Raw genomic sequence first — 25,832 nt, forward strand, 5'->3', positions numbered from 1 at the left:
ATTAACAATGTTATAGTTTATGTATGTTCTTACCGATTTTTCCATCAATAGCTTTGACGTTTGTGATACTCACAATAAGAAGATAAATTTAATCTTCTAATTAGGTACTTCATAATGATTCCTCAAATAAGGATATTAAGCCAACAATTTTATTGTTTTAGCAAACGCTTTCTCTTATAACTTAAAACTTCCTTTTTCTTACTATAAACTTTACAATTATTATAATTAACTTACCAATTACAGCTAATACTTATTATTAAACTGCCATTTTATCTAATAATATGTATTTTTGACGCAGAATTCGAGAGGACGCACTATCCGGACGTGTTTGCGCGAGAGCGACTGGCTGAAAAGATCGGATTGCCTGAGGCACGTATCCAGGTAAAACTAAACTCCAGTTTACACCGGTAAGGTGGCTGTATCGATATGTTATTATAACTAACGTTAACAGTTCTGGTTGTGTAACTAATAGTGGGCAGGTTACAAAATTAACTCGGAAAACAAACAAAAATACAAAAAAAAATACGAAAACTTATGAAAATTGCAATGTTTTCAGGCGTTTATAATGATGTACACGGATTTATTTCAAGTTTACGTTTAGTACATTAAGTGTCAATCAATTATGTCTTAGTATCAAGTAATAATTATCTTTAATAGGTATAATAAAACCGCGTTAGTTGAGTCTATCTCTCAAAAATTTCATTCCAAGAGTCTTATTCGACGCTACAGTGAAAAATCGCATGTTACTTAATTCTTGTGACTAAAACTTTAATTTTCCAACGGATACATAATTTATTTTAAAATTGCACTTTCAACGTTCGTTGTAACTATCATTAAAATTAAATTCACCTCTCAGATTTAAATAAAATTCAACTAAAATCGGACAAGGGCTTTATTGGGGATGCGTTCATAAGGGCGTGTGTACACTGTCTGTTTGCGTAGGCACATTATGTAGATGCGTCTTCGGTAAACACGTTAAAAAAACAAGGGTGAAGGTATATTACCGAGCGTGTATGTAGGCCCTTATGTAATAAGTAAATATTATGAGAAAACTACCCGTTATAATGTTCGACATTGTTTTTATTGTTTAAATTTTTCAACCGACCGTTGTTTGTATTTTCGCGGGATGTTTGTATATCATTAATGTGGAGTAATTAATAAGTTTGTTATGTTGGTGTATGGAAATGTGATTTTTGTTCGGCTTTATTAAATATGGCTGGTAGTTGCTTTTTAATGGCGGCTGGTGAAGTTTCTGTAACGCAATTTTCAGTTCCGTTTTGAACTGGAAAAATAGGTCCTTTAAAGTTAATGAATACTGAATCGTTTATTTAAATGTTCCTGGTTTTAATTTTTAAACCGATTTTTTTATAAATGAGTTAACATTCAAAGTATTGCTTGAACTTAGTTTCGTCGTAAAAATAATCCTAGATTTGCTAAAAGTAGACTTATTCTATTCCTCTGTCCGTCGCAACCTAAATCATCAGCCATAGAAGGAACACAGGTCAATGACGATAATGACTTGGTCTAAAAATAATCCTAAAATATAAAAATAGTAACCCTACTTTTAAAAGTTCATGCTATGTACCATTATAGGGGTAAACAGTTTCTATAACACTTAACTCAACGCACTTAGTGTTGCCAACAGTTTAAAAAGTCATTTATCAAAGTGGAAAAGTTGCCAAGTTTTATAATGGCCTAATGTGATTTTGACTGCAAACCTTTTAAGTTTTCAAACGATTTACACTTATTCTAGTATAAATCGAATTAAAGTTGAGTGCAGTTTGTTGTGACGTGTTATTTTTTTATAATTTGTTAACGGATATAGCAGATGTGCTTTTTGATTATAATTAAATAAAAGTTTAGAAGTAAAGTTAAACTTTATAGTAAAGTAGTAGGTCTAATATGAAAACATTTTTCGGTTTATAACTTATACCCGCGAATTTGACCGCTTATTTTAGCAGTATCTCTACGTCTAATATTTTGGAAAAAAAGATTTCAGAAACAGAAGAAACAATTATTCTAAGAATCTTGAAAATCCATTCAAAACTATTAACATGAAAAAAGAACAAACATATCAACATTCTTACAAAATTACGCATTTACAACGAACAAAGTACTTCAACCCAAAAAATAGCAATATCTTAACAAAATTATTATCGACAACTAAAAATACTAATACAACATTATTCAATATTTATACAAAAGTAACAGAATACTTTATAAGCAAGAATAACGACACGAAGTACAGAAGTATAACATAACAGATAAAAAAAAACTCCCAACTTGAAACGCGAAAGTGGGAAACTTGCAAAGAGTTTTCTTGTTCGCGAGAAAAAAAGTAAAAAAGCAAGATGGCGGACATTGTTTTCAGCGGGAGAGGCTAAGCTGTTACATTAACCTTTAGCCCTGCCTTAGTTAACATTCGTAGGATGCGGTGCTACGTCACAAACTTACCGTACGGTCAACAAGTACGGCAGGGCTGATGTTTGATCTTAAGGGATCTTTGACAGGGTTAAAGGTCAAATGAGTTGTTGTTTTGTATATTAGGTTTTTGTTTTTTGAGTTCAAAATTAAGTTTTACGGGTGTTGATTTATGTTGATAGTGATTTTGTTGAGATAACAACTGCACAATAGGGTCTTAACCAATTAGCAATAATATAACTAAACTTTTTTGTTTCAATCCATTTTTTTCATTACTTACCTTTTATTTAGTGTAATTATTTCCACAGTTAAAGATATAAAACATATTTTTTTCACATATAATGGCTACATATTTTATTATTCAAAAAAACGTGTTTATTTATATTCAAATCGCAGTCAGTAAAAGCCATCCGCATTTGAAATAACTAAAATAAATACTAGCCCAACACAGCCCTGTACGCAAATTTATTATTGTACACTTTACGAGGGTTATTGAACTTAGTGTACGGGTGTTAAGGCTCAATTTAGCTTGAATACAACGAGTTAGGCTTTCAAGGAGTAGCGGGAACATAATTTGGTATTCGCTGGGACCCCACGTGTTGCGGGGTTGAAGGCTGTGTCGAAACGACGGGCTTAGTGACCCCATGTTAGAGCAAGGTGCACGGATGAATACTAAAATGTTTGGGAACTTTACTTGAAAACTTATTTCTGACATTTTAAGGCATTGATGCGGTATAAAAAAAATTATAAGAGTTAAGTATCTCAGTAGATATTATGAGCAGACTCTGCAGCAGATTTTTTTATTTTTGACACACGTCTACGCCCAAATACAAAGTTTCAGTGGTTTAGATGTGAAAGCGTGACAGACAGATAGACACATTTGCATTAAATTCTTATATATCTTATAGTATATCTATATATTTCTCTCTGAGAGAAGAACCTATTTAATAAACCAGGCATGCTCATTATCAAAGCTTCATTGTACATAAATAATGAATAATTATGAAATAATGACATATCAGAAATAATGAGAAGACAACAGTTTCCTCTGCAACGAACTACTTAATTAACAATTACAAATATTAATTGTGTATCAGTAAATAGCGTTCAATTGTAATTAACTTTTTAACTTATACATGGCTATTTTCCTCCAGTATTTTGTGTTGTTCATGCGTAAAACGGAACGGATCAAAAATATAATCATACAAAACAAAATTTTATGACTGTACAATTTTTAAAAGGTCATATCTTACTGTACATGCATAAGACATACGTCCTTTCAGAAATCGCATATTTAAATGTATTTGGACTTATCCCAAATATTTTCCACGTGGCCACAGTCACAATAGCCGCCGGCTGAGGTATCGATCCTGGGCCCTACAGGAAGCGGGGGTGCGTTTCCGGCCGAGGGGAGGGGGCGGTGTTTTGAAAAATTGGCACCCGCACAAACATTTTTACTATTAAAACAAGCCAAAATGTATTCTATCCTCTACACGATAAGGTGCAATTAACATCAACGAAGCAGGCGAAGAGTAAGTGTAGAGATTTCGCGGTGTTCGAAATGTGCTCTGATTTATCTTGTTTTTATGTTTTTGAGACCTATTTAAACGATTTTGTGGGTAAATACATAATTATCTATCACCACATACGTATTTTTTTGCAACTTCAAAATACACATGGGATAATACGTTGTGTAACTTTAGTAATTAAAGCAGTTATTCAGATATAATTAACACTTAAAATATTAATCAGTTTCAGTGAGTATTACACGAGAATAGTAACAAATAATTGTGGTATAAAACAGATACAAAATTTCGTAATAATCCTAATTTAAAGTCCAATGTTCACAATAACGTATACAGGCGCTAAGCAGATACAAGTCACTAATTAGCTAACTTCATAATGAGGTAAAGCAACTTGACTGTAGCTGCAATTAAAACACCAACAACTAATGAATTAAAATATATCATTTCGTATTAATACAAGCAAAAACAATTACCGGGCCGCAACTCGTTGGTTGTATAACAAAATTATGGGAAATCCCATTTGGTAAGGAACCCTCGGTAACTTTATTTTCAACCCAACTATGAGGGTATGAGTACAATTTGTAAAAGGCCACGGGAAATAGCTGAGAGGCGGGAAAAAGGCCTGTCATCGCTGTCATAGAGAGAATATCTATAGACGGCGGCGGCGCGGGAAAAAATGAGACACGTCACTATATTTTAGCGTGACGTAAGGCGAGGGACACAGTGCTGAATGAGACTTGTTATGATAGTTATAAACACGCAGTCTTTCTGTATCGTTTGAATACTAAAATAAATCTATAGTTTTATTTGAACTTTTGGTACTTCAGATCCATTTTTATAACTATAAACATAGGTAGTTTGTGCTTTATACTTAGTTAGTCCACATTGAAGTATCAATTCCGAAATTTACGGGCAAAATTACCATGATTCTGTTTAACACTGAAAAGCCAACGAATAGAGCTGATTATAGAGCATACATGCCGTTATGAACACACGTGTGTGGAGGCACAATAATTTAATTATTTAAAATCGTTTATGGGCATGGTAACTTGCGTTGCGGTTATACGGAATTACCTTAATTATGAACAGAATTAAATTGAAATTATGTGAAAAGCACTCGCCGTACTTTATATTAAAACATTATTGGTAAAATGATTTACTTTAATCTCTGCAAAATATGTTTAAGTACGGAATGTATTCGAAATGTGTGAGCGTAATTTTTGATGGAAAATACGAATTTTTGGAGATAAATAGTTACTATTACAGTTGATTTTAAATGTAAAATATTATTGTCGGAATCCAATTCATTCTGTAGAATGTATAGGTTTATTAAGTGAGTGACTTTTGCGTAACAATTCCGAGTGTGCACTCGGCTTATTCCGACCCTTCGCGTGTACTCGCGAGGGTCCCAATAAAATATTGTCGGCTACATTCTGGCGATTCTGTCAGAGGCCTGAGCAATAATATTATGACATATTGCCTCCACAACCAACCTTTTTGAACGGCTTTTTTCGTGGAAATAGCGCGCTTGCTTACCTACTAACGTTTATTTAGCTAAATACCGCTATATGCTTATATGTATCGCCAGTGACTTATGGTTCCTTTGTGGTTTTGTCAAAGTAATTCACTCACGTTCTTATTTTTTCGTGTTACAAAAGGAAAATTACGGCTAAATATACTTACTTTAATATGATGTAGGTAGTCCAATAACAGAATATAGTCGAGTAAAACCCAGGTTTAGAATCCGCAGCATTATTTTCGAAACTAGTTCACGTAAGAAACTAGCGCAGTATATTATTCGCAGAGCTAGTTGGTAGTTTCCAACTACATAGGTGTTACATGATGCACAATAGTGGCAAGTCCGCCCGCCTTCACAAAGCGCGGGAAGGCTTCGGGCGCCATATTGTCGTCGCCATGGCTGCCGGCGGAAGTGACGCGCACGTGAGGGCTACTTCCGGGGACGCGTTCCGTTTCACGCAGTTCAATGTCACAATATAGTGGTCATGCTCCGTTTGCTTTAATTGTTTCCAACTTCGACTTCGTTTTATTTTATGAGATGTTAGTTTTAATGAATCATGGGGATGTTGGGAACAGTGTAACGTTACGAATGAGAATGAAAAACTATTTTCTATTTAATGAAATCAAATAAGATATTTATTATTTCTAATTAAAAGTGTTTCTATATCTGAAAAGACATACACACCACAAACTCCAACTAGATTTTTCTTCAACAACAGCGAAAGCCAAACCTCGGAAACCTTACTATAAAATTAAGCTTATCCAACAATTTAGAGCCTAAATATTAATTTATTCCCTTTCATCATCAGGTGTGGTTTTCCAACCGGCGAGCGAAGTGGCGTCGTGAAGAAAAGCTAAGGAGCCAGCGACGGGACGCGCCGGCCGCGTCACCGCCAGCACCGCCAACTCCTCGACTACCTTTGAATGGAGGCTTCAATTCCATGTACAGTCCTATACCACAACCCATTGCGACTATGAGCGACTCTTATAGGTGAGTGAATGAGAATATTGATTTTTAAAAACAGAAAATTTTGTGGGAATCTGATTGCGATATTGTTCAATTGTTTTAATGTGCTATTCTTAAGTAAATGCTCTTTTTAAAAATGGTTGTGTTAGAGACTGGAAATTCTTATTCAAGACTTTATATTTTTCTTATTGGAATTATAAGCATATAAACTTTAGAACCGAAAATTCTCGTACATTATGTGACTGTGTCATGAGTTGGTTGATTTAAACTTCTTAAATACTTAACAATAAACTCTCACAAAGGATATAAACAAGTGCTAAAAGCGCTATAAAACAAAAACAAGCGAGAACAAAATCTTAAAGCTTTAAACGCACGGTATCGCCATCTATCATCGAGCAGCGACACTAATTAAATTGCGCGGCAAATCGAGCGGCAAAGGTCGCGCCTTCTTGCGTTTCCCGCCACTGCACCGAGACGCTCGGTGTTTCCACTCCGATTGATTTTTAATAGTGTACGAGTTTGAGCTTTTATACTAGAACAAATTAACTTAGTGAAATGAGAAACTCTACTTCAATGTGGTCGTTTTTTGGTTTCGGTTCAGCGACGAATTGCTGTATTATGAGCATTATGACTTATGATTGTTACGTAGATCTTGCCACACAGTCAGTTATATTTTTGAATTATAAAGACAATAAAAATATTATAATGGCAATAAAAAGGAGTTGTTAAATTGTTTTCATCATTACCACATAATCCATAGACAACTTTCTTAATTTGATTTGACAGCTAAGTCCTTTAGCTAAAGGTCAATGACCTCTAGATTTTACGGGCAAATTTTTTTTTATGAATTCTTCTGATGTCTCACATTTTCACTTCTCATTCTACCAATCACCCTTACTATTTACACCTATATTTTGTTACCATGATATTAATAGTTATTGTCTCTTCAGCTCGATGTCCGGCGGTTTATCATCCTCGTGCCTGCAGCAGCGGGACGGCGGGTACCCGTACATGTTCGGCGACGTGCTCGGCAGCGGCGGCTACTCGAGAGCGCCGGCCGCGCATCAACAACACGCCGCCTATTCACAGCCGCAAGCTGCTGCTAGTACTGGTGAGTACTTCTACATTAAATTGTTTATTTTATTGCTGTTAAGAGTAAGAGGTATTTTATGATAGAAGTTAGGTCTTAATCTACCAGCAGCTCCAGTCCTTATGTACTCTTCGCATATGGTTCCTTACGATTGTTTTTTGTCCACCGATATAAAAAGAAAAATATTCAATTCTATACCATTTAAGGAAAAGGAATGACGTGTTGTCATAGGACTTAAGCTCTGGACCTTCCTTTCAGGAATCGTTTATGAATTTAGTTCATCTTAACGTTTTTGGTGTCACATGTAGCAAGTGTGACTTTAGAAAGTCTTCGAAAACCTACTAGGTAGATAACAAAAAATCAGGCCAAGAAACTATTTGATTGGCCAATTTTGTTTACGTAGGCAACGCAATCACAAATCGTTAAGGTACTAACAAAGAATCGCCAACGCCGAAAACACTTGGCAGCCTCTATAATAATAACTAAAACAAAATTTCAAGGAACGCTACAAAATCGACGCAATGGAAACGAGAGGCTTTAGAAAATATTTACCAACTTCGTAATAAAATGTAAAAAAAATGCTGAGTCAAGAGCAAGGGGCGTCTGGCCCACAAGACCGCGACATGATGGGGGAAACAAAAAAGAAAAAGGAAAAATAGGTATTCATGGTCCGATTGGATTTGCCGTTGTCTGTTCCTTACAAATAGCTTTTGAATTGATTTTGCTAATAGTGGAAATGCGAGAACATGGAATATTCTAATACAAGATATCTAAAGTTAAACAAACAAATGCCAAAGATATAAGCATATAACAACAGGAACGTAGATTTATTATTCAGAAAAAGAGTAAGCCGTGAGGCGCTGGCATTGCTATTGTTTTAAAAAGCCGTAACTTTTCCATTTGATATTATATATCACGCGGCGGACATTTTTAGCCGTAGGTGGCGGAAAGCGGTATGAATTATTGTTGTTTGGGGCGTTTCGCGGCATTGTTCGTCTGCCGAGTTTCCAGCACCAACCGCGAACAAAAGAGTTTTTCACAATTCAAAATGCACGCTCTCGTTTCATTTACTCTTTTGCGCTCTTTCGACGGGTGCATTTCCAGCTTCGTGCGGTATTAAATAATGCGGATTTGTTCTACTTTTCGCTTTTTGGCCCCGGTTCTTTTACGAATTCAGCAGGGTATGAGGTATTTTTCATTTCGGTCTGAGATTAAATTTTTATCAAAATACGTTACGTACGGAATTGTGTTTGTTTTATTAGAGCTGCGTAATTTTTCTCTTACACGATTAAAATATATTTAAATCCCCACTAGTAGGGCGAACAAAAGAGTCGATCATAGACACAAAGTGACACAAACCATTGAGTAAACGAGTGTCGGGGGAGCTGTTTAGAGGTGATAATAATGTGTAATGAATGTAAACGGTGGTACCCCTTCATGCGACGCTGGCGGAACGGAAAACTGTTATCGGCTCGCCACACGCGCGCTAGGCGATCGGCTTGTAAAGGGATGTATAAACCTAGACGTGCACCATATTTTATCGTTACCATTATGCTTTGTGTATTATGTATGTAAGGAAAGGGAGAAAGGGGTGGAGAACGTTATTAGTCTGAGATTATTGCCATTATATTTCTCTATTCACCATAAACGCGTTACATTGTTATGATTTTGACGCGAAATCGCCTTTAAAAATCTTATTAGAAATGCTATAACATTCAAATGCTACAACTAAATGCTACAAAGAGCGTTTCGACGAACCAATAGCAGTGTATACGTGATATATGACGGTATGTGCCCGTCACAGACATGCGGATAGCTTTATGACTGGCGCGACGTGACATAATCGTGGCGGGGAGCCTACCGTGCATAGATAACGTGATTGTGTGTAATAAACGGAATGCAATCGGAATCCTATTAGACATATGGCCCGACCGATACTGATACATGACGCTAATAGGCTTCACGTTTGATTGTGTTAACATGTGCCGTTCAAACGTACCGTGATTGCTTGCCGAATTTACTAATAGGAATTTTCGATTATGTGCAATTGGACTTTGGGATTAATATTAGATGAATTTCCATGTTTTTACAACTACACTTCTTGTATTAAATTAAGATCAGATGCTTTTGAAAAGACTGTATTCAATCTAGAGGTAATTCAATGATTTTAAAGTTTATCGGTTAAATCTTAGCATGTTTCTCTTATTGTAATGTGAGCGAACTACAATCCTCATTTATGAGCTACCAACTGAATTACTTGTACAACAAAGAGCATTCTTCAAATAAGCTACTTATTTCTATAAAATGTTTCACATGTTTATTTCTATTGACATCGTCGCCTTTGTTCCATAGGTGTAATATCGGCGGGCGTGAGCGTGCCTGTGCAAATACCGTCGCAGGGGCCGGACCTCGCGTCTAACTACTGGGGGAGGCTTCAGTGATCTCAGCTATTCGGGTTCCCGCATCGACTTCTGACGATGACTGAGAACCCGACCAACGTACCGGAGTCTCCATCTAGCGGCGAAATAGCGCACAACTACGCCGACTCTCACTTGTCTATGAATGCTATCAACATGACTGCCGGACATGACGCCAATGTTTTGGCCACAGACTTGCAAGAACAAAATTCAGTATCGTAAGTGTTTATGAGACTGTGTAACCCAGTGTTCGTTCGTTTATTGATCATTCAAGAGTTCGACATTATTTTTGATGTTAGTGAGATTTAATTTCTAAATGGTGCAAGTTATTTTAATTTTGTACAATAGTCTTTGGATTAATCGTTAATGATAAGAGGCAACTGATGATGTTCAAACTTAGAGTAAGTGAACGACCGTACGGAATGTATGCTACGCACTGCCGACTTGATTTTGAAACTATTATGTTTATCATTGTAAGCATAATTATGCATATTAAATTATGTGATATACGACACAATTAGAGCATGTACCATTGCGTACGGTCATTAAAAATAGTAAGCTAGTAAAACAATAGCACGCAAATGTAAATATAGATAAGCGCCATCTATTGTCGAGTAGAGAAAGTTTCCTTAATGGTTGCCGAAATGTCTTCGGCAGGAAAATAAATGTAAATTGTTTGTGCCAACGTTTGTAATAATCGAGTGTTATGCGCCCTTTGCGAGCACAACCCTTTTTATTTCTTTGATGTATGCAGTAGGGGTGCGAAATATTAATGCTATAGAGAAAAACGTGGCGGCAAGCTTCGTTATCGCATTTGTTTCACACCCCTGTCGTCGTCACTCGACACCAACAAATTGTCATACAAACTAATCATGTTTGTACTATTATTGTGATGATTCTTGTATAATATTGTTGCTAAATAAATGTCGTACGTAATGTGTCAACTCGGTTCATTGATAGCACACGAAACGAATTAATTTATTATTTATTCTTTGTAAAAATTAAGGTCAATATTGCTGTGATTAAAATATAGAATTATTAGATTATTTTAACACAAAAATGTTTGGACAATCACAAAATGTTTGAGTAACGAAAGTGCATATTGTACAAAAATGTATACAGATAAAATAAGCTTACATAAAAATAATTGTGTCATATTTTTTTCATAATGGTGCTGGCGAACAGCACAAAGTATCATTTAATTATCAGTTGATAAATATGTACATTATTAATATATATTTTCATTAAGAAAAATGCAATATGGAAGCGGTAGGAGTTACAGTAATGTATGTATTGTAATTTAGTTTGATATTAAATGTAAAATAAATTATTGCTCGGTATAAGTGCATATAGATTGAGGAGATTACAGTGAAATTTATTAATAAATATTGCATTAACCATTACTTTCTTTGTTTTACTTACCCTATTCATTCGAGTATATCTAATAGTACAACAATGGGGTAATAAAGATGTATCAAATATTATTATTATGGAGAGTAGACGTTGCATAAGTGTTGCCACCCTAAAATAAAATTATTCTGTTAAGTATATTTGGGCGGTATATATTAATTTTGTGTCGGTTAACTTTGTATAGCACCCTAATGCAGGGGTCCACAACAATGGGATGGGATTAAACGTGTTGTATTGAAGGTATTATTGCAATCGCACGTTATAGAGTGTAGGCAAATTGTTTTAAATGTCCTGTTTATAAAATATAAAAAATATCCTTATTTACGCTTGGAGAATTCAAACGTAAATAAGGATATTTTTTATATTTTATAAACGTAAATTACGAAAATTTATACTCAAATTATTATTACTAGCTATTTATAATACTAACTAGATAACAACTAGGTACACAGCGACGTAGGAAGGATAAATTACTAAACACATTTAAAAAATTTTTTTACATAATTAACATACACCACTTGATTTAAAATTCACTATACATACAATCACGCCTATCGTACCCGAAGGTATACCGTATAGGCAGAGGTGTATGAAATACACCAACATTTCGCCATCAACAATGTTAACCACATATATCAGTAGTCAAGCCTATTACCATATACCGGGCACTTTACCAAAGTCCGAACAACTATTGAGAATAATCCCTACATATGAAACTACTAATCTTATATATTTTCAAAAAATACCTATACCTAACACTTTGTCCGACCTGGGTAACAAACCCAGGCCCTTTTAGTCAGCAGTCGAAAACCACGACACAAATGCACATATTTGCCGTCCCGATAAAACGCAGCATACATCTAATGCCCATTGTATTGCATTGATATTCTATCAAGAACAGTCGTACAGTGGCGCCCTCTGTAACTGGATTATCAATGGTTTTAATTGGTTTGTCTCGTCCCCTATCTATTCAATGCATTTGATTTCAATGGCCTAATCTTCGTATGACGGCTTTCAGGGTAAAACCCTAGAATGGGAAACATTTGTCGGGTATTTTTGTATTGTGGAGTTAAATTTACATGTTATTATTAGTTTTTAGGTTAAATCTTTCCTTTTAGTTTATTTTTTGATGCATTTTGCCTATTATAATCAGTACCGATATCCATTTTTGATTTTATTTGTACCTATTTAAAGATTTAAAACCAAAATAAAATGATATTATTTATCCTAGTAGCACTGGGATACAGTTTATACAAAACCTTAACAAAATACATTAGAACTTTCCTCAAAAATCGTTCAATGCTCGCTGAAAATCGCATGAAAATCTGTTCAGTAAGTTCCAAGTTTATCCCGAACAGACAGACAGACACAGCAAGGGGACTTAAGTAGAGATAAAACATTATCAAATGAAACTAAATTATAAATGTAAAACATTATTTATTTAAATAATGGAATGCTAAATACTAGTAATAAAAATCACATGAAACAGTCTTGAAAGGCGTTTGATATGATTGCACTATATACTAACTTATATAAGCACAGAGTTAACATTATATATTTATATACAACATAAATAAGGCGCCCAAAGCCAGTTGCGCTCACCGGTCGGTAAATATACTGTGGGTTAAGCAACCATCGGTGCGGTAATTTCATAGATGGGTGACCGCTCAATGGTAGGTATTTGAATTCGTTTCCCGTACTTTGGAGGGCACGTAAAAAGTCGGTATTTCAGAAACATGAGTTAAGTCATGTCAAAGGCCTTACGGGCTTGACCAACTTTGACTCTAGGTTGACCACAAACCATACGATAATATAAAAACAATGTAATTACTAACTTATCTAAGCAGAGGTTAGATTATATAAGTCAAAAGTGTAACGAACTATTAATACATAACAATATTTGGAATAACAAAACGTAAATGACCTACTGTCATAATAAATGGTCATGTACCTTTAAAAAGAAAAAACAATATGGCATAATATAAGTAAGCTCCATTTTCACAACTGTTGAATAAATTACGGTTAGGTTATGTGGTAAACTATTGACGGAGTTTTTCTTGCTCACACTTTATCTATTGGATAGGTTATCCGTCACTTAAGAGCCGGTTAGACCACTTCTGGTTAAGCAATGGTTAGATTATCAAGCGAAATATTGATGGATTTTTTTATACTCTATCCGTCGCTTTATCTATTGGTTAAGTTATCCGGCACTTATGCACAAACCGTGAAACGGAATCTTAGTGTCATGAACAATATTATACCTGAGTAAGAATACCCAAATAATAAGATTTCTGTTCAAAGCAGTGTCATATAAAAATCAATATTGCACTTTTGTTGCATTTACTAATAAAAGTATGCAAAGAATTTGCAGCTAACCAATCTATTTTTCTAGTTAGTAATACAAGGTGACTTGTGACGTCACACGACCGGCAAACTATCTGCGCACGAGTTGAAATTTATTAAAATTTAGAAGGTCAGCTCTCTGATTAGAACGTTCAAATTATCATTACAATATAGAGTGTCAATTTCGTTTCAAACTTGAAAAATGTTTTGGTTTACAAATATTCAAAACATATCAATTTAATTTCGGTTAAAAGTCATTGGAATACGAACATACAGGATAGGCAGAGACAAAAATATAAAGCATTTGGCCTTGAGAATATTGAAACGGAAGAATCGTAAACCTTAGCTTTAATTTAACTCGAATCTAAAGATAATAAATATAAGTGTTTATACAAGATACTCGTTTTTCCACTAAATGTGCTTACAATAACATATGGCACGATTATTTAAGTATAGGAAAACGAATTGCAGGAAATTTCTGCTTTCATAGAACGACATATTGCTAGTTATTACGCAACATTTTAGCGTAAAACAAGTTTTATTAAAGACATAATAAAATACAAAATTAAGGCAAGTTTAGCTTAACTACAAAGTAAGCGAGATCTAAATATTTTAATATTCATGATATAAGAGACTTTTGAATTATCTCATGAGTTGTTCTGAGCAACGAACGAACGCGTCGCGTTTCGAATGACGCGAAATACAGTCGCGTCGCAATCAGACGCGATGCGACGCGTCTTTATAACGCGTCGCATTTTTAAAACATTAGTAATCAAGGTAACCTACTGTAAAGTTGAATGACCTCTTCGTTCTTTACGTATGTGCGAGTAAAGAGGTTCTTTCATTGGTCCTGCCGGGAGAGCCCGCAGGTCGAGTAACACCGCCCCTGAAATAAGGTAAAAGGACAATTAATACACGTTTGTCCTCAAACGTCGGTATTTCCCTAAGGAGCAATAACATTCCCGGTATTTGTATCGTAAATACATTTGTATTATGTACTTATTATGCACGTAAATAACTAATTACAGACTATTCAATGTACATAAATTATCACGAATCAAAGTATTGAAAAGACTGTAGTTTATCGATTATTCTAGCCTATAAAGGGATTTAAGTTAGAGTTAGAGTATCGTTTAGATAGATAGTTCACAGGGACAAACAAATACTTAAATTGATGTGATCAAATCAATAAATAACAACATGTTTTTGGGCCCAGACAAATCGACCATTTTAAGGAACAGCTACAACAATAAATTATAGACAAAAACCGATAGATAATATAGCCATCGACCAAAATGACGTTAAGGCCAATTCAGAGACACAAAGTTGAATGGCACTTAGACTTGCTAAACACATATTCGATTCGGAAATATTTATCGAACAACAAAACTAACTCGACTCACCTGTTCCGCTTGTGCCGATCGGGTACACATATTCGATTTTGCCGCCCGGTTAGGCCGATAGCCAAATCGAATATGTGTGTAGCAAGCCTTACTCAACTTTATGACCTCAGAAACGTCAAAAAATACGACAGTTTAAAGCACAATACATAAATACATACCTGTTTGTATGATCAATAATGGCTCCATACATAGCAGGTCCTGGGGCAGCAGGTCTGGTGCTGCGAGGGGGAGGGGGGAATGGCGGCCGCCCCCTATTGTGCCAGTGTTGGAACATCCACCCCAAACAAGATACCAGCACCCATAGCAGGGTCACTGTTAACTCTGCAAGTAAAATTAAACTATCAAATATATATATAAAATAATATAAATATAAATAAATATTTTCGGACAACTCACAAACGGTCATATGATTGCCAACTAAGCCGAGCTTGTACTATTGTCATCAAATAACTGATAAACATACTTACTTATATACTTTTAAATACATACTTATAATATATAGATACAATAACATCCAGGCTCAGGACAAATACTCGTGCTCATCACACAAATAATATACTTGTCCCGGGTGGGTTTCGAACCCGCCACACGCTACGATTATTGCGGCGAGGTGACTACTTAAACCACTGCTCTAAACGTGCAGTTATATCCGCCTAGCCTTTCTTCTATGTTGGAGTCGGCTTCCAGTCTCAACGGATGCAGCTGAAGACCAGTGTTTTACATGTAGCTACTGCCTATCGGACCTACACAACCCAGTTAAGTAGGTTATAACGATATCCTTCGGTAAGAGTAAGACTGGTTGTCAGACTTTTAAGCTTATAACTACTGTTAACGACTGTAAAAGATCTTTGGTAATGGCTGTCGGGACCTACAATTTAACGTGCCTTTCGAAAAACAGAGGTACTCGATCTGTATAAGATTGTCACCCATCCACAGAACAACCTCGGCAAGCGTAGCTTAACCTCAGATATCGATCCGCGCGGCTGTTGTTCACTAAGCTTCCTCAGTTTGACTAAGAGTCCTCAATAAAACTATAAAATTTCCGCCTTGATTTAAAATGATGCTTTCAAAACCACGGTATTTTGCTACCAGTCAAATCAGGTACTCTTTATGAAACGCTTAGGGAAGGTTCATATCTGACGGAACATGCGTCGCGTATTATCGGTCGCGTAACGCCAGAACAGACAATTGCATAGAAAATCACTTGACCGTTCGCACTCAACCGATGATGCGTCGTTGCGAATCCCATACTATTTAGGCTACGCCCGACGCATCTTCCGTCAGATGTGAACCGTCCCTTAAACGATTTTTAGTATAGAATAAAAATAAATAAATATTTTAGGACAACTCACACACGGTCATCTGATTCATTCTTTTCATTTTTTTTGTATAGAAATACAAAGTTATTGTCACATTTGGTTACAAAAAAGGTAGACAGTAAACCGTGACTTCACTGTCGCGTAATTAAATGTATCATTCAAAATTCCATACCTATTGGCTTTACTATAAAAGGCAAAGTAATTACTTAGCAAAAAAATAATTAGTCACACAATTAAAACAATAAAATACTTACTTCGAAATAAGTACTTAATGTTTTTGTGTCTGCGTTGAAAGAGGATAATTCATTTAAAACGCTTTGCATGATTTTTCCTTGTATTGTCCCTAGTACCTACTTTATTATATAATATCGTATATGTTTATGCATCGTATTATGTAGGTATAGTATTTACATACTGTTTAGAGAATATTCAAATATAATGAAAATATGTGGTTTCGCTTGTCGGGAAGTTTTGTTCAGCGATAAGAGTCGACTCTGACTTTAAAAACATAGTTTAGTTATTTAACAAAACAATGTACACAAAAGTTTAATACTACCAGAGACGAAACAAGTATTTGTGGAATAATTGTCCCGTGTTGGGAATCGAACCCACGACCTCCCGACACAATGCTAGTGGTGTGACGACCACCTTAGCTACGGCGGCACTGTACTGCAAGGACATAGAACTAGATGTCTAACATACATGCAAATGAGTTCAAACCGAGGGAAGCGAGCGAAATTGTCGGACTATAACAGCCTGCCCCAGGCTGTTATAGTCCGACAACTTAATAGAGAGCGTTGGTATACATGATTTATGTAGTTTATGCGAAATAATTCTGGGTGTTTCGAAAATAAAATAGCTGTATCATACAGGCCTGCGGGTCTCTGATATTCTAAATTTTGTATACGTCCCTTGCATCCAATTCTTTCTACTAACTTCTCAGACTATAGTACCTAATATTTAACCACATTTTCCCTATTACTGTACTATTTAAACTATTTCACCAATCATTGGGTTTTACGGATTGGAAATTTCCTGTGACAGTTTATTCTACTAATATGTATAAACTATAACTTTAAGCTTGAATGAATGATATTATATGGATGTTTGTTATTTTTCCACATAAAATTAGATGGATGGATATTGAAGGAATGTGAAAAACCGGCAGATTTTAATCTATTTCTACGCAGCCATAGTCGCTGGCAAAAGCTAGTTAGCTAGATTATGTTGTAAAAAACGAATTGCAGGTAAATAAAGGTGTATTTCAGTAAATAGCAATTACTATATTTGCTATGAACGTGCATTTCTGCGATAAATAACGATAACACTATCAGAAGATAAATAAAATGTGTTACTCGGAAATGGTTTAATTTAGGACTTTGCACAGACGTTTAGATTTTCGATAAGACTTAGAAAGCATAGTGCGTTAAAATCAAATAATATTACCACAATCATTGGGTCTGGATTTTTGGCAGGAAATAGCCAACGATCGCGATCAATGGAGGACTTTAAAGAAACCTTTGCCCAATAATAGCTCAGTACCTATAATATTTATCAAAGACGCCGACATCAATAAGTCGACATTGATTCTATAAGTAAAACAATAATTATAAACAGTAGTTCATGCAACTGCACTTAAGTGCACCTAAACTATTCTGAATCCACCAAAACTGCCCTCGATAGTTGAATAGACGCATCTAGAGCAGAATAGCTAAAGCAAAAAAAATATAAGTAGGTAGGTACATATCTAAACTAATATTATAAAATTTCAGAGTTTGTTTGTTTATATCCCTAATCTCAAGAACTACTGGTGCGAATAGAAGAATTATTTTACAGTTGGATAGCCTATTTATCAAGAAAGGCAATAGGCTATATAACATCATGCTACGACCAAAAGTAGCAGAGCACCAGTAAAAAATGTTTCAAGAACGGGGAAAATTATGACCTATTCTGTCTTTTGTGACGCAAGCGAAGCAGCGCGAGTAACTAATATTATAAATGCGAAAGTAACTCTGTCTGTCTGTCTGTTACTCAATCACGCCTAAACTACTGAACCAATTTACATGAAACTTGGTATGGAGATATTTTGATACCCGAGAAAAGACATAGGCTACTTTTTACCCCGGGAAAATGACGCATTCCCATGGGAAAATGCAGGTGGCGGACGAAGTTGCGGGTAAAAGCTAGTACTTATATATTATACATTTAACTTACCTCTCCACTGGAAAGGCGGCAACAAGAACACCTTATTGAAAGTCGGTACAACAGCTCTTCTCACGGTATTAATAATAATGTACTTCAAATTAGCTCCCAGGTGATAGTCAAAGATGTACACGGTAGAGAACCCGCCAAGTACAGCGAAACAGATGATGTTGGCCGAATAAGTCACTGAGACTAACGCCAGCGCAGATAACGACATCACCATGATGAAGAGCGTCCAGAAATATAAGTCTTCTTCTAAGTATACGACGGAAGCTAAAAAATAAACAACTATTTTATAAAGTACACAATAAGCTTTGTGTCTGAATGCAAACTGCCTCTGTGGTGCAGTTGGCAGTGTATCCGACTTTTGCGGCTGCAGCTACTAACTATGAGGTCCCAAGTTCGATTCCCGGATCAGACCAAGTGTTATTAGTCTTTGCCAATTTATATTTGGTTGTAAATTTTTATTTTACATCGACCGTCTTGATGGAACTACTTGGACTATCTGTGGAACACAGCTTAGGACGTCTTATCCCTTATTTTTTAATAAAAATAATCCCAGTTGCCAGCTCGCAGTTCAGTAATGTACATGGTAAATGTTAAAAGACTCCCCCTATTACACAGAGCCAAAAAATAATTCAAATGTTCAAGTTTTCTGCCAACAATAATTTTAGCTAACACGCAGCCTTATCACAGCAAACTATACAGTAAAATTCGTATATGGCAGCTAACATAATACACTGTCAGGTATTACACTAATAATGTTATATATAATAACAGAAATATAATTACCTGGTATCCTATATAGGAAGATGGCGGCGAGTAAAAATCCAAGATTCAAGGAAGGTAGTAGGACTGCGGCCACAGGAATACCGTACAACCACCAGAATAATAACCATATTGATCCGAAGAATATTCCAGATAAGAACGAAGCCGCTACCAGTGCTACAAATAGTTTAAAAGTTAATAAAATTACATATAGCTAGGTAATCTTGATTATTGAAGAATACCAGAATTTTTCTAAATTAAATTTCTTGGCCATTTAAACACATTCATTTAATACAACACTTCGTCCATATTACGAAAATTAAATGATTCTTTCTTAATAGATTTCACTTTATAAAACCGAAAATAGGGTAAGTACGGATCAAAGAACTGCGTGTCTGAATTAGCTGAAAGCCGCCGCAAGGAAGATAAAAAATCAAAAGAGGATTGCACGCGTAACGACAAACGGTGTCTATGCGTTCCGTCATCAGCACATGGGTAAGTTGCCACTGAGCGGAGCTAGACGGAGTGGTGTGAAACGGACGCGCAGTGGCTTGCTACTATATTCACATACACGCATTTATTTGACACGTACATTAATATTATGTTACAAAATTATGTTAAACTTATCCAGTTTCATATAAATCCGAAAATAAAGTAAATAATAAAAAAAGGGCATTTACCCCCGGTTTCTGAGGTACATTTAACGGCAAATTATATATTCAATAGCGTTTAAACTCATACAAAAAAAAAACGCTATGGAATAGATAAACTACCGCTTAATGTAGGTGCTCAGAAACCGGTGGTCAGTAAATCATAAACTTACCTTCTGTATTAATACTGCTGTCCATAAGCGTTACTAATATGTACGTGATGATAAAACCGCTGAAGAAGCCAGCTAAGAACATTCCAGACTTGAAGAACCGGTGACCGAAGAAGGTAGCGAACAGACCGACCAAAAACGCCACAATACATAGCATTTGGCTGAACAAGTCCTCTGAAAATGTCAACTACTTGTAGTTTATGGACTATTTGTATACAATTACCTATTTCTATAAATAAAGCAGTAATAGCCGAGTGGTATAAGTGTGCACCTCGCACCGAACCTATCGGTTTTTCGGTATTTCTTGAGGACATGCAAAGTCTCCAACCCTGTGGCGGACTCAAAGTCTAACCCCTCCCACGTTCGGGAATCTTGCCCAGCATTGGGACAGTAGTGGGTTAAAAAAGAGAGTAAAGTTAGGCTCCCTGCATGCCAACAACATGCAAGAAGAATGTCACACCTTGTCGTTAAAATTGACCAATAACGTCAAATAAGTATACGCGAGTGATGGATTGATTACAATATCCACCATATTAAATCTATAGCTATAAAAACAATAAACTTTAAGGTCTCACCCGGGAACACACAGCCATTTTCATCCAATTGGGATACAGGACATCCGTAGCTATGATTGGGGACGTAAATAGAATAATTAAGTCCATTTTCCTTCGTTCTCGCTACCACTACGAATATGACTCCGTTCCCTGGATAGGCACTCAATAAGCGACGCATCCTCCATGCACTAGTGGGAATCTGTCAAAATATTTGATGTTATATACCTCTAGTTTTCTTAAGGAGTTGAGGACTAAAGAGTGACTCTGCGGCGTAGTCGATAATGTAACTAAATGTAATTTAAATGTAATGTGTTTTGGGTTCGATTGCCGGGTCAGGCAAATTGCTATAGGTGTTTTTGTAATCAATATTTGAATTACCTAAATAGTAGTCCCAACCATGTACCCAGTATTTGACATAGCGAACTCCAGGCCTAACAACTCCCCCGTTCGGGAGGACACCCTAGCCCAGCCACGGGTGAATAAAAAAAGTAGTCCGGAGTTTGGTAACGTGTCCGGTATATGGCAAAAGGCTCGCCATCAACCGCTTACATAGGACTTACATCGTTAAGGACGAAATGCAGGCGTTTTTCGTTCATTTGCATGTCCCTTGTCCCTTGTCCCTTCCCAGTACCTCATATTGAGATACGTCATGGGGTACCTACTAAATAAAAAAATGTTGAATAACTTACAAGTTCTCCATATTTCTGTATATTTTTAAGCGTCATCATCCTCCTAATGCCTCTGAAATAGTCGTCTTCCGAGAAAGTCTGCTCAGGTAGGTACATATAATAAAATGAAGTATTTGCATCATTCACTATATTACATGATTTATCAGTTGAAGGTGGTGCAGCATTTACACTTATGTATGCTGCGTTTGTATTCACTATGAGATATGGAGCTATTGCTAACGAAAACTCCATATTACATCCTCCTGGGAATGGATCTGAAAATATAATGCTTGATCAAGGCCTGGCAACGTAGTGAAGAGTCTTGGCATTCACAGTTTATCTAGAACAACAATTCTGTATACTTCTTAAATAAAGTAGCTGTATCACACTGGCTATGAGAGTCGCCGATATTCTAAATCCAGAATTTTGTATCCTGCTCACTGTGAACTTTGCATACAAGGCTCTCTACTAAATTGTTTATAGTTTACTGTTAATAAAAAACTGTGATAAATAGATTTACTGATCCTCAACAATTTTATAGGAATATACAAGTTTTATAGGTACTGGTGTCCTATCGCGTATCTCAGTTCACAACTACTCGTATTTGAAAGCCACTATTCTGTACATTGTTTTATCCCTTAGAGTTTTAGTGAAAGCAGCAATGTATTGTAAAAGTTTTCAACTGAGATACATGATAAGCCCGCAGGACAGGGGATAAGACAGATAAAATAACTCACCATAACTTTTGTAACCATGAACAGAAATGTAGACTCTAAACGTAGCATTTACATTAGGGTTCTGTATATAATATGTATCCAACGATTCAGTAAGCGTTACTTGTCCAACGTTAGTCCCCGTAACTTGGTTTTCATTAGTCATATTGTTTTTATATAGCACAACATCGTGATAATGACTGTGCACTTGAAACACTATGAAATACAAGTCTGGGTTTATATTTGTAAATTTGACTTGAACTGTTGAATAATTCTTCAGCAAAAGGTAGCTACTATAAATTTCTCTGTCATCGAATACTATGGTACTGTTTAACGGTATTGTTATCACGGTATTCTCATTGGCATCTGTAATAAAATTTGAAATTAGTATATGCATGGCACTATACATATTTTTTGTATAAATTTGAATATTTAAACCATTTGACCTATAAAGGAACTGTGTTTGTAACAACAACACAACAAAAACTGAAATTATAATACTACAAAAGTATATCCATAATACAAAGCTAAAAAATGTCCCCAATAAGCAATCGGCCAGTGTGGAGGAGTCAAAGTTTAGGCCCTTCTTCATTCGGGAGGAGACCCTTGCCCAGCCGTAACACGTAATATTTAAAATGCAGTAGGTTCTTATTACATTTAAAGTCACAATTATAATTAAAAGGCTAAATGACTTCAAACAATGAGCAGTAAATAAGGTAGTTATTATTATTTGGGTTTTATCCTTACATTTAAATCACATTTTGGATGTGTTGGCTTCATTGTATCGTAATGATATTATTGAAAAGCAGATATTTTACAATCTAGCAAAAGAAAATAACATCTCTCTAGAGTATTTTACGAATACATAAATAAATTAAACCCATTAATGTCACACTACTTGGCAAGCCTATTCCCGGAATGAGGGAATAAAAAAATATCAAGAAGTAAAATTAAATCATATGGATAACAAAATTTAAATTCAATTTATGATAAGAATATGCTTATAAATACTTTGATAAACGAATACTATAGTTCTAATTAGCTTACAATTGCTATTATCAATCTTAATTGAATTTAGCAAACATTTCCTTAATTTTGTATTTTACTCGGTAAATTAGAGAAGCTAGTGTACTTAATTTACAACTAAAAATACCTGACAATATTATGGAAGTAAGTATTATTTACTAAAAGAAGTTATTTTTAAAGTAGGTAGGTACATATTATTTCGTTTGTATCTCTTTTATCAAATATGTATAGCTTCGATAATTATATTTTTTGGGGAAATTAATACCAAAACCAGCCTTTGTGAAACAGTTAGGTACATATATACTCAGTTATTCTACACTTTAGCGAATACAAAGAATCAAATACATACAGTGACCTATATATAATTTCAAAAGAATAAATCTTACCTTGTGAAGTTACAAGAGCACAATTAAAAAGTAAAAATAAAAACCCTAGGTTTAACTTAGCACCAAACTTAGAGAGCATTTTAACTCGTATCCTTACACACTGTTCCAAAATGAATAAATTTAATATTGTTATCACTATTAACACCCTTCTATTTATTTTTAAACGTTCACAATCTTTTGAGCGTCAATAATTTGAAACAGCTGATCATTTTGACAACCACGATATCACTTTGGAATCAACACCGGACGATTAATACGACGCGTAGTCTCCGTTCATAATTATTTATACAAAGGGGACAACGATCCTGAAAATTATGATAATATATAAATACAACCGCGTATGTAATTATTCACATTTTGTCCCCTACGATAACGCAAGTCGCCAACTGTCATTAGATCGTCAATGTTGAAAAACAAGTTCAACGAGCCCTGGGAATTTGTGAACGAATGAACGAGAACACTCCGTTTCACAGAACGAATGAAGTTTTCAGGATAGGGAATGCAGATAATTAAATATTTTTATTTTCCTTTTGTAACAGGTACCTACAATTTTATTTAAATATGAATTCAATTTTATTTATAATTAACTGCATGTTTGACGCACCGCGGCGCCGCTTGAGGTAGGTTCGAATCCCAGTAGGGACCAATATTTTTAGGTTATGTTCTAATTATTTAAAATTAAATACAAGTTTTAAATAATTAACGTCTATCAATAATTTAGACCTCTTCTATACAGAATCAGAATATTTATTTGTAAGAAGCACAACACTGCTAAATTTGGAATTAAACACCGTGTGTGAGTTTTGCATATTCGAAAAATAATAATTTATTTTGATGCACGCATAATAAAATGTATCTAAATAGATCACTGTTCGTTTATTTGTGTAACATGTTCCGTTAGACTTATAAAATAAATACAATTACATTCCACATTAAAAATAAAGATAATGATTGTGCCAGCAAAGGCCAGGCGCGTAATTTGAAATGCTCTAAATGTTAAACTTAAGTAACCTTATTTCATAGTTATTATAAACTTTCTAATAGATTCAGAGGGAAATGAATAGGTATAGTATTTAGTTATTTCAATTACTCATTCAATCACTGCTTGTTTTAGTTACGAGGTGCCTGAATTTAAATTAATAGCAAAGTTGAGGTTGTGTAACAATATTTATTAACTGCGTTGATATACCATACGACGTAACGCTGGGTTTAAGGTGTAGGCAAGGGTGAAAAATATTGTGAGGTTTAAATGTCAATCCCTTATTCAGTGATATCACCGTATAATAATCGCCTACTTGACCTTGACACGTAATTACTCGTCCGAATCTGATAAGACCGCCCGAATCCGCCCTTCGCCAGTAAATGTATCTAGGATATAAATTTTGTTATAAACAATTGCATGGTGCACTTACTTACTGTACATATCAATTTAACACTAACATATTTTGCATTCAAGATAAAGTTAAGCCATGCACCTTAAAGAAAACCCAATTCTAACACACCCAATCAGAGTTAGCTCGACTATCGTTAGATAGGAGTATTAGAAAGTTATATCGTCCAAATAGAAGAATAGTCTAGACTTTTAAAGCTTAATCTGTTTTCTAACATTCCGCATAGGTAACCACCATTCTTAATTTTTATTAGGTAGATAAATCGACTATTACTACTTACATTTTATTGCAGGTTGCATTGCTAGTGATCGGAGTATTGATTGATAGAATATGGAAGGGAAGGTAGGGTAATAGGTACCTGTACATTCTATTTTATTAAGTACTTAGGTAATTGTTCATTTTTACACTAGACTTCATTTAATTCTATTATAATGTAATTGTTTTTTGTTTAATTTGAACAAGTATTATAAATCAGGACCACCTAGGTCCTACATTAATAAAGTGCAACTGCAACTGTAATGGCTCCACGTGCTTTTACTATTTCTTTGTTCACCGCTGTTTTAGGTAAGTACTTCTGTATTTTTAAATAAGGACCTAAGTGCCATAGAACGTGGAGTACTTTCATATTTTTATTACTGTAACTGTATTATTAATAAAATCAAGGTTTTAAAAATAGATAGGCACGTGTAATTTGTACTCACGTACCTATTTCAAAATTTTAATGATGCCTTTACAATGCTAGCATTGCCTACAGAAGGTATGAGCATTATATTATTTCAATAACAAATAAGAATGCTCACAACAATACGATAAAACCATGAAATAATATTTATCTTAAGGTTTTTCCAACTCCAGAAAGCAGTAAGCGCCTTTAGCTCATTCGCAATATC

The 25,832-nt window shown here is 35.1% G+C and overlaps 2 protein-coding genes across 5 annotated transcripts in view; one reads left to right on the forward strand and one right to left on the reverse strand.

The window, feature by feature from the left end:
• Nucleotides 1-11,354, forward strand: part of toy (paired box 6 protein twin of eyeless) — a 70,562-nt gene extending 59,208 nt beyond the window's left edge. For 3 of the 4 annotated variants that reach the window (XM_076125749.1, XM_076125748.1, XM_076125750.1), the window contains exons 7-10: nucleotides 299-381; nucleotides 6,275-6,456; nucleotides 7,383-7,543; nucleotides 9,875-11,354. In XM_076125749.1, coding sequence (XP_075981864.1) covers nucleotides 299-381; nucleotides 6,275-6,456; nucleotides 7,383-7,543; nucleotides 9,875-9,963 — 515 coding nt within the window. In that variant the 3' untranslated portion in view covers nucleotides 9,964-11,354. The remainder of the gene's footprint in view (nucleotides 1-298; nucleotides 382-6,274; nucleotides 6,457-7,382; nucleotides 7,544-9,874) is intronic. The other variant, XM_076125751.1, reaches the window with a different exon arrangement.
• A 1,418-nt stretch (nucleotides 11,355-12,772) lies between these two features.
• LOC142980618 (transmembrane 7 superfamily member 3-like) lies at nucleotides 12,773-23,985 on the reverse strand. Its single transcript, XM_076126096.1, has 9 exons — nucleotides 23,552-23,985; nucleotides 22,164-22,505; nucleotides 21,448-21,701; nucleotides 20,780-20,957; nucleotides 20,208-20,378; nucleotides 19,409-19,561; nucleotides 18,629-18,889; nucleotides 15,254-15,416; nucleotides 12,773-14,578 (listed from the first exon to the last, which is right to left on the reverse strand). Exons 1-9 carry the CDS (start codon nucleotides 23,628-23,630, stop codon nucleotides 14,506-14,508), a joined length of 1,674 nt encoding a protein of 557 aa, XP_075982211.1. The 5' UTR covers nucleotides 23,631-23,985; the 3' UTR covers nucleotides 12,773-14,505.
• Between the last annotated feature and the right edge of the window lie 1,847 nt (nucleotides 23,986-25,832).

This window comes from Anticarsia gemmatalis, chromosome 18 (genome assembly GCF_050436995.1).
Source record: "Anticarsia gemmatalis isolate Benzon Research Colony breed Stoneville strain chromosome 18, ilAntGemm2 primary, whole genome shotgun sequence".
Taxonomy (NCBI): domain Eukaryota; kingdom Metazoa; phylum Arthropoda; class Insecta; order Lepidoptera; family Erebidae; genus Anticarsia; species Anticarsia gemmatalis.